General features: G+C 31.2%; 1 protein-coding gene across 2 annotated transcripts; it reads right to left on the bottom strand.

Moving 5' to 3' along the window:
* Positions 1 to 1,170: 1,170 nt before the first annotated feature.
* On the bottom strand, positions 1,171 to 18,844 carry LOC111042959 (elongation of very long chain fatty acids protein 6). Of its 2 annotated transcripts, none has more exons than XM_022327719.1 (2): positions 17,953 to 18,751; positions 1,171 to 2,338 (listed from the first exon to the last, which is right to left on the bottom strand). In XM_022327719.1, exons 1-2 carry the CDS (start codon positions 18,270 to 18,272, stop codon positions 1,819 to 1,821), a joined length of 840 nt encoding a protein of 279 aa, XP_022183411.1. In that variant the 5' UTR covers positions 18,273 to 18,751; the 3' UTR covers positions 1,171 to 1,818. The 2 variants fall into 2 exon arrangements, with proteins under 2 accessions (XP_022183411.1, XP_022183412.1); XM_022327720.1 differs by lacking the exon at positions 1,171 to 2,338 and adding an exon at positions 9,287 to 9,851 and having other exon boundaries at positions 17,953 to 18,844.
* Between the last annotated feature and the right edge of the window lie 1,442 nt (positions 18,845 to 20,286).

The raw sequence follows: 20,286 nt of genomic DNA, 5'->3' as shown, positions 1-20,286 counted from the left end.
TAAGCCATTATGTGGAAAATTACAGGAAGGCCCGGATAAGTATTTTTGAGGTCACAATATGGAATACAATTTTTTTTCTACAATTGTATTTTTATTTTCATAGAACATTAAATATTATTCATAAGTAGGGCTCAAAAGTTTGCATTAGCATGTTTTTTTTTGGGGGGGGGGGCTGCTAAATATATTGCTTAGTGAGCTTGTAATTAATTTTACGATACTACGAAAAAATATTTAAAGTTTATAGGGTGCATATATTTTAATAACTTTGTAGTTTCAAGAGCATGTTCCATAAATTTATCGTTTTTAGAACATATTTGATGATTAATTAAGTTTCAAATACGATTTGAAAATTCGGCAATAAAAAAAATAAGTACCATGATAATAATTTAATGTAGCTATATTAATTGATTTTCACTAGGTATTATTGTATCATGTTTTTCAAATCCCCAGTTAGCATAGAAATTTCTAGTTTTAATAGTAAATATTTAATGAAAATTATTAAGTATAAAAATATTTTTTTTTTTATGCCCTTAAATGCATGAATATTTAGTAGGTACTTCTTAAGTACATTAAGTTCTGAGTCGGAAGAGTATTCAATTTCAATTATTTTCTAGCTTTTGTTAAATGTTTGTAAAATATCGTTTAAAATATTAATGACATAAATATATTATTGTCTGATGGCAATACCACGAGTACAAGTTTTCTAGTGTACTTTTCGTTCTCAATTTGTTTTTAATTCTTCCACATTTTAAAGACACTCCTTTGTTAGAAAAGCTCTTCCTTGGTAAAGTTAAATAAATATTTACAGCAATGTACCTATAATATATTGAGCAAATATGCCAGTTAACGACTTTTCATTAAATCATTAAAAGAATTTTTCAATCAATCAAGAATTTAAACTAATTAATTTGTGATAATAGATACTTTCACTTCTTTTTCATACATATAAATAAAAAATGTAACAATAATATATACACGTAGGTGCAAAATCAGAGGTTCCTAAAAATATCTCAATATACTTGTGGCCAGGGGGCAAGGCCACCCTGGCCCCCTTATCCGGGCTTCCTGCTACGTGGTTGAGTGGAGATGGTCAGTTGTTGCGAAGGTTGGCCCTGAGAAACCTGTAATAGCAGTACAAAGGGAAGGAGCAAAATAAATTAGAGAAAAAAATAAGTTCTTGGAAAATAAAATTTTCTTTTTTATTAGGCTAAGTATTATGTAGGCACACGCAATTCAAACAAAAATGCCTATAAAACAACTTACAACGCCGTTATAATCGATCAGCGACTCGAGACTTTTCTTCGCGGAAGTAAAGTACAAACTAAGTAGAAAATACAAAAAAAATATATATTTTTCGTCTAAAAAACGAACGGTTTTCCTAAACAACAAAAGAAGGAAAGAAAAAAAGAAAACACAGGATGAAAATAATATAGAAATCGAGCAAGAAAAATTATCAAAATAAAATTAGCACATGTTCGTCTCATTCATAATAATAATAATAATAATAATAATAATAATAATAATAATAATAATAATAATAATAATCATAATAATAAATAATGATAATAATGATCTTCTATCGCAACGCATTAATCTCGTAAATAATAGTATTTAATAATATCAGTGCACGTGTTTGAAAATCAATGGCCAGCTGCGACGGCACATCACACTGCGACGGCACATCATACTGCAGCGGCGCATCACGGCAGCGGCGGCAGCAGCAGCAGCGGTGTTTGCGTCAGCAGCAGACACCGCAGCCGCTGCAGCCGGAGCCGCCGAAACCGCCGCAGAAGGAGACGTAACCACCGTCGTCCGGGATCAATGTTGCTTGGACGATTTCTTGGACGCGCTGACGCGGCCCTTGTTGAGGTAAGCGTTGTAGAAGAACCGGGCGAACAGCAGCAAGTAACTAAAGTACATGGCCGACGACAGGGTAATGTTGAGCTTGGACACACGGCACGAGTGCGGGCCGCCGGACTTCAGGTAACCGTAAGTGGTGTAATTGATGAAGCAGCCGACCAACATCTGGGTCAGCTGACTGGCGGTGATGAACATGGACACTTGCTTGGGTGGCCGGTAGCCCATGGCCCGCGATGCGTAATAAGTGTACATCATCGAGTGCACAGAGTAGTTCATGACGATGAACCATCGGGCAGACGACGTGAACTCCATGTATGAGAACCACGTATACAACAACACGGTGATGTGATGATACCAGTGCAGAAAGATGAGCGGCTGCTTGCGGAGCACGATGAATATCGTGTCGCCGAGTTCAGGCAACTTGGACAGCACGAACAGCCACGACCAGAAGCCAGACACAGGATCATCCTCAACGTAGCTGAGAGTGGAAAGGAACAAAAAAACCAAAAGTTAGAGAGAAAAATAAAATGTTCGTGCAAATTGTATAGCCAACCAACAATTTTCTTTCTAATATATCTAAAACTAAATTAAGTGATCGTGATTGGCCAGTTCACGTGGAATACGCCCGGTGGGGTGAAGCCGAGGAGGCCACTTTACAACATTGACGACAAAAATCCTAATAGTGAAACTAACTTCAACATCGATGATTCGATTTGTTTTTCCTATTCGGTTCAGGTTAGGTTATGACGCATTGGTATATCTAGACGCCAAGATCGGCGATAACATATTAACATTAAATAAAACGTGTGGGTGTGATAAAAAACTGTAAGTGCGGATCGAGTGGGTATAAGCTCACAGTATTCAGTTATAAGCTAAATGCAACCCTCTACCACATCTGCGCCTATAACTCGCTCACAAGCTATTATTTTTAGTTTTAAAAGTATAATTGGCGTCACTGATGAGACAAAAATATACTTATTTGTCTAATTTTTAAAAATAAATCCATGCAAGTACAAAAAAGGGTAATTAAATTGAAATTTTACTGTGTGGTTTATATTTTCATCACAATTTACATCGTTAATGGCGTAAATTAAAAAATCATTTACATTAGGAATTTTATACTAAAAAGTTCGGCATTGAAAAAATATTTTACTACCTACCAATCTCGATGTACTATATACGCGCGAGTTGATAGAACCTCGATTATGAAATAAATATAATATAATTGCAAAAGGTATAGTGTGGAACTCTTGAATGCTTAGTTTATAATTTAGGAGGATGTCAGAGCACTATTATACATATATATCATGCATGCATGCATTCAGTAGAACGAACCTCGTATAGTTAGCTATAGTATATTAGAATGAATTGACCTATTGTCAAACTTTAAGTTAAGAACATTATTTGTGTTTGTACGTTGGCTTTTTTACGATATGTCAATTGTTATGCAAATTATGAGTATGTAAAATATAAAAATTTAAAAATTAACATAATATCTCACTTTAAAATTGGATTATAAACTGTTAAAGGTCATATTTTTTATTGTAAGCGCATAATTTGAAATTTTATTGAAAATCAAGTAGCACTAGGATAAATATTTTTTGTATATCAAGGTCAACAATTATTTAAAAGGATGTCAGAGTACTGTTTTTTTCTCTCTCCAACCCAAACACAACATAGACAAAACTCAGTTAAGCAGAAACTTTTTTTTATGTTTTTGAGTTATCTTAAAATAAAATCACTCATTAAAAAAAACAATAGAGAATAATATTTTTGATGGTGAAAAGTATGAATTTTTTTAAATCTTGTCTCAAAACAACTAAAACATCGTTTAAGATTACAAAAAGAATTTTTATTTTTATAACGTATGCAAAATAAAATAATAATAAACAGTATAAAATCGATGTGTCATCCCTCCAAAAATATTATCCTATATAATTTTGTAATAGGTAGTAGTAGTAATAGTACTAAGTACATGATTTTACTCTTAAGATTAATAAAAAAATGATAAAAAACGATTTAAGATGAAAGCGTTTTATCTTTGTTGAGCGTAGGTATAAGAAAGAAAACAAATATCGAGCTGACATCCTAATTTCACAATGAATTTGTCATATAAACCATAAAGACTAATATTGTTATCTAAATGGTCAGTGGGTAGTTTAGATTAGAATATAGCGCAACACGCAATTTTCATCAAATCATTTATCATAATAGGTACGTTTGTTTAATATTACGGATAGAATGTGGCCATGGCACAATAATTATTCCAATACTTGTTCCATAAATACCATAAGTGTAAACGGATGTTTTATAGCGGTGATAAAATTTTTTAAATAGTTCTTTCAAAGCTTGGTTTTAACGTTGCCTCAAATTCAAAGTTTAGATGTTCTACATTTTCGTGTTTAAGATTTTGATTTAAAAAAATGTATTGTTCAACATTTTCAATACAATATAATGTTCAATCGTTCGAAGGGCGACCAAAAGTCGATCGTCGAGCATCGGTCGAAAAAGTATTAGGTACCGGACGGACATACCCGACGACGCGAATAATGTGCAGGTCTTCCAAATTTTGTGCGACAATGGTGGAGATATTACGCTTGCTGAGAACATCTCTAATCTCCATTATTTTTGGTACTTAATATTTGTAAGACCAAAACTATTTTCAGATGAATCTTCATTATTAAGATTGTTACTAGTAAAGTTAATTTGCTTAAATTAAAGTATAAAACTTATTATTAGGAAGTTTGATTTATAAAAATTGTATACGAGTTAGGTTAGGTTATTTAAATAAAAATTCTACGTGCATGTATATATAGGCAACAATAATTAGTTTTTTTTATAAGATTTGTTTGGTATTAATTGCAAATATAAAAAGAGTGAAGTTACGATTTTGAAAAAAATTACGGGCCTTCTTTCATATAAATTTAAAATAAAATAATTATTATCAATACACGGTCCCTAACCTATTTAAAATTATCAAGTGGTTACAGCTTACCAGCTCACAAAGTTCGGTTCTAGATTTATCTGTTTGGCAAAACTAATTTGAATAGACTAAACCCAAACGACGACCGAGCGCAGACCTACACAGAAAATTATTCAACAGCTGAATAGTAATCCGTATCCTTCAAATGCGAACCCTAAATTTAATGTTTTAACTTATCATGATATTAAACAATTAAAGTTATTGAACTTAGGAAACCCATAAGTATTAATAGGTGAACACATTGTATAATGTACACTATACAGGTTGATTCTTCTGACAATGATTTATAATTTTTTCTGAGCATTCTTTTTTATTTTGAAAAATTAAATGTTGGCTTTTTAAATACATAAAAAGATAGTTTAGTCATATTATACATATTAGAGCTAAATAGTAGGAACTGGGATGGGAATTAATTATGAAATAGATGTGTATACTGTATGTTGCAAAATTCCAAAAATATATTCGAGTTTGAAAAATTAAATTAAATATGTATGCAGCCATTCAAAAAAGTAAACAACTTAAATATGGTAGGTAATAACAATAAAAATGTTGTTTATGAACTCCAAAAACGCTAACACTATAGAGAAACTTAATATACGCCTTTAAAAGAATACCTTGAACTAAATAATAAATACCATGATTAATTATAATACCATACACAATAACGAAGTATTATGATTATTATTGATACATATACGCACATGAGTACCTACTATCTCACATTACAAGTAGACGTAGCCACCTCACCAATTACTAATCTAGAATGAACTAATAATCTAGAATGAACTAATAATCTAGAATGAACTAATAATCTAGAATTTTCTGATTCTTTTGTGGCTACGTACTTCCCAACGTCACTAATAACAATAACTCATTGACGCATAGTTCTCACTGCTTGCGATGCTCCCGATATCCGATGCGATTATCATCGCTATTGATAAAAGATTGGAAATTAAGACACCTCCTCCTGTCACACAATCGATACCAGTCTTGTAAAGAATATTTACATTTGGTAATCGGAATATGTACTCGAATAAACGAATGAAAATATATTAAAAATACATATTCCAAAAAATATTACATAGGTACCTATTTTTTTTTCAGATAATTCATGACAGTTTTGGAATGGTTGGAAACTAACGTTAATACATGAACATTGAACATAATATTAAATATACAAATAAGTATTGTAAATATATTAATACAATGAATAATAATGCCAGAAATAATTACACAAATAAATTGATTATAGAAAAATCTGTATTGCCACAAATTTAAAACAATTTTTCAATATTTGCAAATTAATAAATAAATAAAAAAAGAAAAGTATTCAGATTACTCTACAAGACTGATCAATGCTAGAATGACTGTACGTATGTAATAGACAAATAATAGTCAACGGTTATTAAAATATAATCGACGCATAGCGAATACCACATTACCACGACCACGCTTGTAATATAACTAAAATCTTCTTCAACCTCTCAAGTTGAAACTTGATGAATAAGAACCGGCTTAGGTTAAAATATTCTCAAAAATAAAAAGTTAAATTCAGAACAAACTACTTCTTGGACTAACTACTCTTTCCCCAGACGAAGGCCTAAAAATCCAAACCACAATTTTAGAAACCTGTTCTCCGACAACGGAAATGCGTCGAACGTCGATTTAGCCGATGCGGCGGCGCTACCATTATACGGCACGTCAATACGTCATTATATTCGCTACGGATTTGAATGGCAATAATACGAATCACATATGTAGGCACCTACTGTCCTACTGAATAATGATTACCTATGCTATCATGGTCGCAATTTTTTTTCCACAGACAACACAAACTGGCTGGCTAATATACTATAATATGACTCCGGTTTTCCCATCGGTAATAAAGTATTATTATAGTGTTTATTATTACGGATTGCGCGGTTAAGGATAAATATATGCCACCGCACAAAACGATGTATTCTCCCGCAACCTTGTCATAGAAATACATATACTTGATGTATATTTTATAAAGACGTAGGTGTGTATCGCTACACCAATTACAAAACATTGCAACCTAAACGTTTGGATGGCCAAATTATACTCTGTGTGTATCAATAACATCAAATAACGTGTGTTCCGTAAACACAACTGTAAACGCTCTCTCTCATTGTACTCACCATCCTACTTATGGTAAAAAAAAAACATTTGCTCCCCAAATCATAACCCATATGCGCCCTATTCAGATCAAGTAAAAATTGTACAACGTTGCCATTTAATGAGTATATTGGAATGCAACTATAAAATCTAAAATAATATTTTTGATCGTTTCCCATGCTAATCTAAGACTTTGTGTTTTGTTATTTTAAATATCAGTAGAAACCCTCTTTCTGGAGATATAAGTTGGCGTTGTGTAAAAAAAACCTGTGGTGCATATGTCAAAACCAATAATTCAAAAACGAAGTTAACCGAAATTAAAGACAGTCGTACCCATGATCCGGAAACTGAAGTAGGTTCAAACTTCCATACTATTTTTATTATTGACTATAATGTGTATTAAAAATTTAGATATATATGTGTAGTATTGTAATTGAATTTATTAATTATTTTGATTTTACGTAAAAATTTAACTATTGAAATTTATAATTTAATGCAATATAATTAATACTTAGATATGTAATATGTATACTGTGTAGTATTTATCATTATTTTTAAAATGATTTTACGTAGATTTTTACTTTTTTAAACGTTCTTATAACTGAACACAACGTTGCATACAAAATTGGCGCATCTCTGCTATAAATCAGAGTGATAAGTTTTTTATTTTAGGCGCAAGTGACCATAAACCTCGGAGCGCAAACGGGCTACAGCAAAAAAAAAAACGTTAATCATTATTCCCAAACCAAAATTGTATCAAAAACATTCAGTATAGCGCGATAACGGACCAAATTATAAATGCATGCACGGACGGTTTACAAACAATATTATTCGACCAATGTAAGTTAACGTAATAAGTCATGCAACTTGTAAGGTACAGCCGTGCAGAGACGTTTGAGTTGTTAGCATTCGTTCTAACTTAATCGACAAATTCCATCCTCTTCGATGATGAGCGTTCGTTTTCGAAATCGTAAGCACACTTCCGGGGGATATTGTCCCAGGGTCACATGTGTAATTTCCGCCAATGGCAAACGGAACGAGTTTATATTTTACAACAAATAAGCATACTTGTTTCGAAAACTGGAATTTTCCTACGTTTAATCATAAAAACAAGCGACAGTTTAATACTAGCAGCACACACTTGTTAAATGAAGTTGATTTAACATACAAACTATATAATAGGAAATCTCGTTTGTTATCATTCGATTAACGGAATGTTGGGAATGTTATTTATTCAAATTGAAACGAAAAAAATGTCAACTAGACGAACGCGAGTTTTTAGATTTTATAACTATAAATCCATAATACACCCAATAAAAAATATATAAATCGACTGCTGCTAAACACTCATAAATTAGTAGGATTTATAATGTCATTATATATGCTCCCAAAAAGGATACATTTAGTTCATCAATGTACCTACTTAAATTATCACCGAATTAAACAATATCGAGTTATTTTATTTAAGTAATATAGGTAGGTAAAATAAAACAGTAGTATTTTAATATTTTATCATCTAAAATGAGTGAGGGTATTTATACCTATGACAATATATTATTTATAGTATTACCAACATACGGATTAATTACAATAAAATACGAATTTAATCATGACTTATTGATATAATAAGGTTATACGCTACAGCGTCATATTATGTTCACTGTTCAACTAACGTCTTAACGACTAGAAAGTAGTAACCTAATATAATAGTTGTAACTTATAATTCTCTACTAGTTCTTTAAAACCAATAACATTAACCAAAATTGATATTATAGGAGAATATTACGACTTGTTACTATAAGAAATTGTATAATTACAACAAATATAAAAAACAAAAAACAACAGTCAATTTAGTACAATTTTAAGAATGTAACAAAAAAAAATGTTAGTACATATTTTTATGACTAAATTATATGGCTTGTACGCTCAATGTCCATCTATCAACAACGCTGTTCATTTGGCGACTTAACTTTTTTTCATAGAATCAAAGTATAGATTAAATCAGTAATTGGTATAGGTACAAATTAAATTTGCTTATGCTAATAAAACAAAACAAATCCAAGAACGAAAAATAATACGTTTTCATAAATGTCACAACAAGAAAAGAAAAATGAAATATAATTAAAAAATAACACAATTAATCTCCCGATCACGCATCGATAAAAAAACTATAATTATTATGTTTAATAATACCTGAGTAATGTATAGTAATACCAAAATGAAAAATAAGTCTATTCTGTAAATAATTATGCCGACGAGCGAATTTATCACTTAAATAATATTAAATAATAGCACTTCATTAAAATTAAAAACCAGTAGGTGTAATAAATAAAAAGTAATAATGACACGTGTCGTCCGCAATCATTGACGTTTGGTCTTGGATGATTTTTTGGATTTGCTGAAGTACGCGTTGTAAAAAAACTGGCCGAACAGCAACAGGTAACTAAAGTACATCAGGGATGACATCGTGACATTGATCTGGGACACCCGGCAAGATTGCTGGCCACCGGCCTTCAGGTAACCGTACGTGGTGTAGTTGATGAAACAGCCGACCAGCATCTGCATCAGTTGACTGGCCGTGATGAACATAGACACATACGTGGGCATCCGGTAACCCATGGCACTGGCCGCGTAGTACGAGTACATCATAGAGTGCACAGAGTAATTCATGACGATGAACCACCGGGCGGACGATGTGAACTCAGAGTACGAGAACCACGAGTACAGCAACACGGTCATGTGATGGTACCAGTGCAGGAAGATGAGCGGTTTCTTGCGCATCACTACGAATATGGTATCACACAGTTCGGGCAGCTTGGACAGGACGAACACCCACGACCAGAACCCGGACACCTTGTCATCTATGAGATAGCTACAAATGGAACAGAAAATCTAGACAAATAGTGTACGTACGGAGACCGACCACCACCTTCGGATGAACCAATACATAGGACGATAGGAATTTGTCCAGTGCCAAACACCGATGATTAAGCATGATGACAACGCGCACCAGTATTATAATATGGTCATTATTATTGCTTTATAACAAACCGTATCCCATCATCGGAAACAAGGATGCGGACAGTGGAGTATGTAGAGGAGGCAGATCTTTTGACAAACTGGTTTGGCGTACCTATTCGAATTTAAAAGAAAACAAGAAAGTTGAGACTTAAGAGTCGACGTTATTGATATAGGGTTACTTACGTTTAGTTAACTTAGTATTGAAAAAAACTCGAAATTGAATAAAATTATTTATAATAATATAATGACCCCTCCCCCTCCGAAACAGTCAAGACAACACGTTTCACCTAATGGTTACTATAATAATGAACTATAATTAGTTAACACTTGAATGCTTTTTGACAGAAAAATTGTTGACTAATCTTTTCAAAAATGTTGTCATAAGAATTTTGCGTTGAAGGTTGTGTGAATATTTCAAATTGTATAGAAACAGGAAATAATTGAATGCTCGAAATTAATTGAAATGATATCACGTTTTTGATACCTACTAAAATAAATAATCGGTTAAAAAGTTAGCCTCAAGAAATATTATTTTTTCATTTAAATGGTTATTAGGTACTTATATTAAATTTAGGGTGGAAAGATTATGGATAACCAATGTATCACATAATTAATCATAAATTTGTATAATAATATGATTACGTTAAACAGTGCTCAGAACCTTACAATATAAAATTTAAATTGACCCAATATTTTTTTTCACATGGTGGAAAAAGTGCAGAAGTTTAGTACCCAATTGAAAGACGCTACTTTATGTTAAACAAAGAACAGTAATTAAATAATTACTTTTATATTTTGTGTTAGTAGAAAAAGGTTAGTAAGTCTTTGTAAGAAAAAAACATGTGAAATTTTAATATTTTGGTACGATACAAAACTGAAAAAACAAAATCTACTAATAAAACTGTACATAAATTTTACAAAATAAATAGTCTCGAGTTTTGTTGGATTTAACAAGTGAGTTGTCTTGACCATACAACTATTTTTGCATTGCTATCTGCTTGATTTAAAAAAAACATGTTATGCTGTGTATCTCAAAGGTCATTTTGTTGTACGAATAAATACATGCGAAAAAGTTCGATGAGCTGAAAGAGAAAACCGTTGTTTAACACAACAGGCTGCACCAGTAATTACATTGCAAGTATTAATTATTATTATAACATTACATGGTGTTATTTGCACGTTTTGACCGTTTGGACTAACTGATAGAACGAGAGCATTTTTCTTAACCCTTAATTTTCCAAACTACCAGATATCGATATTAAATCTATTTTAATACATACGGATTACGGAATATTTAAAGATTTGACTCAATTAAAGTATAATTTTTACATTTTATCCATATGAAATTAATGATACTATAATTAGGTAGGTATTATTTTTAATAGCATACTACATAAACCTATGCTAAATACATAAATACATGATGTTTAATATATTGTGAAAATGAACATTTTTCAAAAGATATTGATGATTAACTGATGACCCGGGTAATGATTATAGTATTGAAAGTATGATACTGTATACTATTTATAGGTTTATAATCAATGGTTATATTATTTTATGAGCCGAAACAGTGTCATATGTCATAGCCCATAACTACTATACAATAGAAAAAAGCAAAATTTTATTTCTGATGTTCTATATACAAAACTATATGTTAAACAATGAATGATTTTCAGAATGACTCAATCTTTGAAATATAATATACAAATTCATTTTTATCTTTTACAGCGTTATAATTATGTATTTCTTTCTAGCGTTTATGATACAACAGCGTCGCTGCAAATCAACATTTTATTCTAAAGAATTTTCTCAATGCGTGAGTCATCAACCCGCAGTTTTTAATCATTTTTTCTTCCGATAAATTGACAAATTTTGGAAGTACCTAGATGGTTTAAGTAGCCATTTGACTATTCAACCATAGTTTTTTTACTCAATGTACTATATTTTGCTCTATATTGTACTGCGTGATAATTATCATCTAAAATAACTTTAAATAGTTTAACAAATTATATACTTTTTACTCTGAAGGTAATATAAAATTGGTCTAAAAAAATTATTTTCGATTCCGTACTATATTTTCATAAAAAACGAAGTAAAAAAATAAATGAGTCATTTATTCACATTCGTAGAAATTTGATTGATATACTTTTTTAACTCGAAGATAAGAATTTTAAAATGATCGAATACCACTCAATAACACAATGCATTTATAATCAAACTGGTAAATTGTTGCGTTGAAATAGTGAAGTGACTTCAAATAATTTGACTATGAAACTGATTACCTACACAATATTTTTTTCTCGGAAACATGAATACAAATATCTTAATAAATAAATAAATTATGGATTTTATATAGTATTTTGCACATTGCACTAGGCTTATTATGTTTTACATTCTATAATTGTACATAATCATGTGAGGTTATAGGTAAAACGTAAGTACATCAAACAAGTTATAATTATTATTACGAGAAGAATTCTTCCGCAAAATTCAATATCACACAAAGTATACATACACACGTTTTATTTGTCAACAATTAGTAGAAACAGGAAGCCATAGAAATATTAAAACATTGACAACAACATATTATCTGCTGATGTGTGCATTCGAATTTATCGAAAGAATTATAATGCAAACCCCATTTTCTATTATTGCTTTTTACAATTTAAGTAAGCAACACCTGTAATATTTAAAATTGGAAATTTCGTAATATGTTATGAAAAAGCACGAATACAAAATAAATAACTCATCTTATTAACCTCGATGAGTACTATAATATTAAAATTTGTTAAAAATGTTTGAAATTTAATTCAATTGGCCGATGCCGACGCCCAATGGATAATCCATTTTAATAACTAGTTCAAACTATTTTCAACTATTTATTTTTAATCTATCAGTGCCATTACAATTAACCATAAATAGGTACCTACATAGTTATAAAGTATAACATCATTAAAAAACAATACAAATGTAAAAGATATTGAGTGCTAATTAAGTTAAATTATCCAAATGTTTTCTTCGAAATGATTAATTATGTTAAGTTAAAAATAAGTGCTATGAGAACATAATTGAATAATAATTTTGTACGCAAATTAGTAATTACCTACCTACCGAATGATCCCTTTTATTACATTAAGTAACTATGATTCGTATTATATATCAATTAATAAAAGCTATATAATTATTAATATTTTTTTTAACTCTGCTCAGCAACTTTACGTAAAAACAATTCCTCTAAATTAGTTTGAATTATAATTATTATAATAATAAGACTCAATCAAAAAGTGATATATACCGTAAGAAAACTAGTCATTGTCCAATCTCGGAGTTAATGACATTTAACTTGGGAATGGAAATGGAAGTATAAATTATCAATTGTAGATAAATTATCATTCGTAAAATCATAAATATTGATTGTAATGAATTAGAATTTAGTCGAACTTTTTTTACATGTTTTTTTTATGACCACTCTCATATATAATTATTTATACAATTAGGTATGGCATTGGTTTTTATTTTTGAACCGCCTCATGAGGGAGGACAGCCCGTATTTTTTTAAGTATTTAGCAACAATATAAAATAAAGTATGATATACAATTGAATATTGATGAGTGACACGTGATAGACAATAACACATTAAAACTGAAGAAAAAACATTAAAATGTATAGTTGCTTTCGCATTACAAAATATTTTAGTTAGATTATTTACTTATAGATTATTACATACAATAATAATAAATTTATGGCAATTCTAAAAATGATTAATCACTTGACCGTTTTAAACGTATTTGATTTCTTGAAAGTGGATATTTATTTCAGTGTTTCAAGTACTAAAACTATTTTGACATACTATTTTGTGAGTTAAGATAAACCACTTTGTACCGTAATATATTTAAGTAAAAACTAGGTAATATAATTAGTTCTGGTAATTTTAATTCGGTAATTAAAATTATCTTAATAAAAAATACATTTGAGATTTGAATATTAATTATAATTGCATTTGAATTGCATGAATGGCGATGCTCGTCGCACGTTATAGCATGTCTTATATTAATATTGTATTAATAGAATCATGCCTGCGGTAGGCTATTTTAGCAAGGTATGATAAACGTTACCTAAATTATTGCCCTATATTTTACAGCATATATCATTACATTCATGATATAAACATATGGCCAATAAGCTAATAAGAAAAATTTCAATTGAATTTGAAATTGTATTATTATTAGATTATGCTAAAATGATATACAAAAGAGACTGAAAATATTAGGATAAAGTTTGTCTAAAAAGTATACACAAATGTAGCAACATACCAACAGATAAATTTAAAACTACTAATTACATACAGTAACATTTTAACAATGACATCCTCATATCAATATTATGTCAATATGATATTAATATAAACAAAAATATACAAATAGGTGCACTGAAAAATTAAATCCTTTTAATTTAGAACTTTCGTTAGTCGCGTGAGGTAAATAATAAAACTCGTACTATTACGAATTAGTATTAGTAACTTATTAGTTGCTAGTTAAGTTATAACCTGCACACTTATTGGTTATTATACTTACTAGTTACTAACATCGTTACGCAAATTTCAATGACGTAAATGACGTCGGCATCATAATTATTATTGGTTTTATTTCTGATATCTAATCACACAATTTTTGTTCACATATTATACACAGCGCAGTCACACTTTAAATATTTTATTGCGAAAATAAATAAAAATATTACATACATTTATTTTATTATTCAAACTAATAAAATTGTACATCGCGATAGGTGAAATCACAGAAGATAAATATAATAATATATTTCCAGTTAAGCAAACTATGAAAATATTATTATTATTATGTATATTTGACCTGAAGCCCATGTATAAATAAAATTAGCTAAGCTTAATTTAGTTGACACCAAACTGTAGAATGCGTTTTAATTACCTATCTAGGGAATAGAACTCGGGTTTTTGTAGAGAACTCATACCAACATAATTATAACATAATATAACCTTCACATAGAAACAATATTTCTGACTCTTATTTTATTAATAAAGGTAAATATACTTATCTACAAACTGCAAAATATAAATTGTTTTCAGGTAAGAGAACCTACCAATATATTTTTATTAGCTTTTAACTAGGATAACATTTTTATGTTAATGAATTTAGAACGAAGCTACGAAAAATGAATTTTTTAAAGGAAATTCAAGTATGATAAAAGTAAAATTCAGGAAAATATAGGTACACAAATTTAAACTCAACATTGCATTTTATGGGAATAATAATAATTATTATTATAACAAGGTAGGTATTATAATAATTTAACAATATAACCAAATTGAAAACTGAGTTTTGGAACACAATAAACATAAAAGTACTAAAAATTCATTTAAAAAATTCATTCAGTCAATTTTAATCAATGATAATTCAAAAACCTAGAAATATTATTCAACTTATGTCATACATTATTTAAACTGTTATCATTTCTTTGAAATCAATAAATAGCATATTACTATAGGTACATGATATTACTTATACCTAAATATTAGAATTATTTATCAAAAATATAATTTTTACTAGGTATTATTACCAATCTATTAAAGAACTATTTCCATTGATTAAAATATTGTATGGACATAAGTAATTAAAATGCAATAGTTTAAGAAATTTTAATAGGTAACACATGAAACAAGCCATTAAGAAAAAACAGATATTGGCTAATTGTCGTTTACAATTTTACATAGAGAATATAGATTTAGGTTATTACAAATAATTTGTTTAAATTGTCAGAAGTTTTATTCAAACCAATTACTTGTTAGTATTTAATGTATTACATGTTATACTAACAAAATCGTACAATTTGAATATTAAAGAATTACATATCCTGTCAATCAAACTATAAATAATATTGTGATATAAAACTTAATTAAATTCAAAAAATAGGTAAATGAAATTCCTATTCCTATGTCTTATTCTTGTTATTGCCTAAGATTAAAGATGAAAGATCAAACTCCGGATCAAACTGATTAGCTGAGATCAATAATAACACTGGCATATACCACTAATAGGTACAGTGATACCTACAAATAATTTATTAGAACTAAAAGAATGCACTTCGGCCCTTAATTTGGCAGCATATATGATATAATTGCATATAGATTAAATAGTAATTACCTAATTATTTTATCAAAAAGAATAGTTGATGACGTCAAACTCTTTTTTTAATTAAGTATTTCCACTCTTTTAATTTGTTTTTCACAATTATATTCTCTTATTCAGGTACTAAACAATTAAATAAGATATGAAAAATCCACGTAATCTATCACAAAATTTAAAGTTTTTTAACACGTGGCATAAACATTGAATTGAAAATTGTATGTAAAATTATAAATAAATAATTTTTATACTGTTAAGTAAATACTGAGGTAAATACCTTTTTTAAAATATGTTATGAGTTTCTTTATATATTTATAATATGTATTAGACATTGAATGTTATAAATTTAAAAAATTGATGAGAATTTATTGTAGACTAACTAGGTACCTACCTATTAAATTGTAAAACTGTTTTGAAGGTGAATTATTAACCAGTATTCCAAGGATATGAGTGTAAAAGAAATATTTTAAGTACTCAATTCAAGTTTGAATATAAACAATTTCCTGTGAGATAATATAAACGTAAAAGTAGATATAAGGATCAATAAGAAGTTAGTTTATCATTCATATTGAAATTAATTTAAATATAAATGACAATTTTCTGGAATCATTATTTACTCTTAATTAGTAACACAATAGCAAAAAAAGGGTTGAGTTCTAGGTAGGTCATTTTATATATTTATAATCATAAAATAATATAAATAATTAATTAGGTTAATCTGAAGAATGAATATCGGAAAATTATTATTCAGAACTTGGTTATGATATAAAATATACCTATTGATAATTAGAACAAATGTAGATTGAATATAAAGATTTAAATCTGTTTATTCAGTGGTTTGTATTGGATACACTACACGCTATGATGAATACAAACCACAATACTCATAAGTACTTAATATGAAGTGTATATTTAATTTATTATTAAAGTTTTTTTTAAGACATAAAACACTAGACATTACCTACAGTGGTAAAGTTGCAATAACAAAAATGTATGGAATACATTAAGACAGTTTAAAATAAAAATATTTATTTGGATACCTGTTAAAATGATTAACACTACCTCTTACTGTGAATTATAAAAAAAGATTCTCAAAATGTAATTTAATTACATAATGTCGTATCTACAGTAGTCAGTAATGTTATTTGAAAACATTAGAATCTATCAAATTTCAGACATAATAATAAATACTTAAAGCCTCAACATTCATCATCTCATGAGCATTTACAAAACAATTTAAATGACAATAAATGACAGATGGTGTGTTGGTGTAAATGTCAGTCATCCATAATTCCCGCCATTCATCGTGTCCAAAACAATGGTATGGTATCGAGCTCGATAAACCTAACACGTTGATTAAGTGAAACCGCAATCCCAAACACTTACAGCTTTCATCCGAACGTACCAATGGTGAGGGAAAGCATATTTTTTAAGCCATTTTGTACAATCATATAATTACATTATAATATTTTATAGGTGGGTATTATTATTGAATTAGGCCGGGGGGAGACCGGCGGCGTGTTATCAGTGAACCGAAAAACGCGACCACTCGCGCGCAAGTCGTATTATCTACTAGTGAAGCAGGGGCGGAGCGGTGGACGCCAGAACACCCAAAAAAGATCCCCACGTCGAAAAAATTTCCCCCGTGTTTAATAGTTAATCACTAATCAGTAGCACAAAATAAATCATCACTACTACTTTAATAAATAATAACAATGCGACAATTTAGCAGATAAGATAAAACAATAACACGCACACCATAAAGCACGTGGGCTGATCGTCGCTTACCTGGTGACGCACACCGAATGGTGTAGTCCGTATTTGTTGAGCACGCGGAACAGCTCGGGCGCGGTCCGTGCGAAGCCGACCAAGCTGAAAGTGGCCAGCATCACGTTCCACAGCACCAGCAGGCCCTTGAGGCGGAAGCCGGCCCGATCGCGCATCATCCGTCGGAGCCCGAACACCAGCATGGCGTATATGGTGCAGTAGTAGAACCCATTGGTCCAGTTCTCAGTCATCCACTGCCGCGTCCATTCGTAGTGGAAGTTCTCCTCGAAGTCGAACACGTACGAGTAGTTGGACTGTTCGGGGTACATAAGGCGGACCATGGCTACGTCGTCGTATTCCGTGTAACGGTGGTCCCGAACGAACTGCTGACGTACAATGTGTAGATAGGTTTAATGAGTTGAGTGGTATTTGTTTGCCACAAAGTTCAGCGATGGGCAAACGGTACCGGCGAAACGTTAGGGACAACGACGACGACGACGACGACAGGCAGCGCGGAACAACGGGGGTGTGAATCGGCCGCGTCGCTCTGTTGCAACCTAACCGACAACCGAGTTAAACCCGAAACGGAGTATGTTAAAAACACTATCAACAGTTGAACAGTAACAACAATATTATGTTATTGTGATTTGCACGAGAGCCGAAATGCGTTTTAACGTACTGCGTCGGCCGCGAGCGTGTGTGAGTGTATGCGAGAAGAGACTGCCGTGTGAGGCGACTGATGAACCGACGTGCTCTCGGCTGTGCCTGTAAACGGAAAGTGTACTCACTAGTCAGTAGTCACTACTCCTGCACCGACTCAGACGTGGTCGTGAAAATGCGATATAATAATAATAGTAAAACACGTATGCGGAACGCGCGTGCGTGCGTGCAGCACTCGGGCAGCGGCGGCGGCACCCGGCGGCACGTCACACCGCGAACCTCGCGACGCGCACGATCCATCCCGCCAACGTGAGCGGCCGCGCCAGTGCGTCACATGGATCGCGGCGCGGCCGCCGCGGCTGGAACGCGGTGACGTCGTAGTCGACTTTTTTGTCGGCCGCGGTGAAGGGAAGGGGCCCGGCTAGGGCCAGCCAGTGCGACAAACATGACGCACGCACAGTGCGTTTACCTGCGGGGAATATTATTTTGCTCATGTACGAGTGACACGTGTTACGCCGCCGCCGTAGAGCCGCTACACCCGGTCCGGTCACCCCTTTGGCTAAAAAAAAATTGTACAGACCGGAAGGCGGAAAGCCGAAACGGCGAAACCAGTAGGTCGGTGGTCTTGACACTATCGAGTTGTTACTCGATACATTATTTATATTCGAATCGACATACCATATTATCTTGCATTCTTGAATAAATTATACAATTTATATCCGACACAACCATATTGCTCTGTAGTGATTAGTGATTATTAAAATAATTATAATGCAACTAATATTAATTGTTACTTGTTTGCATGACAAAAAATGTATGCTATTCGGCCTATTATTATATAATATTAATATATGGATATTTTAAACGTAACAGTTGCTTTAATTTGTTATTCGATACACACAGAAAGATTCATGTTTATAACTCTTCGATTCGACAGAGTCGACCATGTTCATGTACGACTATAATATTATATATTCATGTTTTATGTTTGTGCTTGGGCGATAATAATAATTATATAATACCAAAGACTTGTCATGACTTAGATTTGTCATTTTCTGTATTAATTATAGAACTGTAAAAGTATTATAATTTAAGAATGCTCATACCTCGGCATCTCGCTTTAAAATTGAAGTATCGTAAAAATCTAACTTACGAAAATGTTCTTTACTTGAAGTTTAACAATAAGAACCATTCATTTCAATAGATACTAAAGCTAACAATACATTACACAAGGTTATTTCTGCTCAACACAAATTGCCTATGACATAGACACACATTGAGGCACGTGGTTCTGACTTTCAGGAAGAGAAAACAAGTTAACATTTTTCTAATATCAAGGTATCCGTCCATCGAGGCCTCGTAATATAATTAATAAGCAGAGTTTGTAGTTATGGCACACAAGACAAGTATTATTGGGATCAATTCGATAGTCGTTACAAATATATATTAAATAATTTAGAATTCGCATAATGCAATATTTTCTAGCATGTTATTGCAGTCAATCCTCCTTTTCCCGTAATTTAATTTAACAAGTCGATGAATGTTTTCAATTTTGTCAAACGTTTTTATAATTTATTTTTATAGGTACCTATACAAATAGTACCTACCTATATTGTATAAAAAATTACATTGTTATACTTAGGTACGTTTTCTAAGCACACGGAGTACCTACATATTAATTGCAGTACTCTTTAC

The sequence above is a fragment of the Myzus persicae genome, unplaced genomic scaffold, assembly GCF_001856785.1.
Source record: "Myzus persicae strain clone G006 unplaced genomic scaffold, MPER_G0061.0, whole genome shotgun sequence".
Taxonomy (NCBI): Eukaryota; Metazoa; Arthropoda; class Insecta; order Hemiptera; family Aphididae; genus Myzus; species Myzus persicae.
Note: the sequence above shows the minus strand (reverse complement) of the source record. Positions and strands in the feature narration are given on the sequence as shown.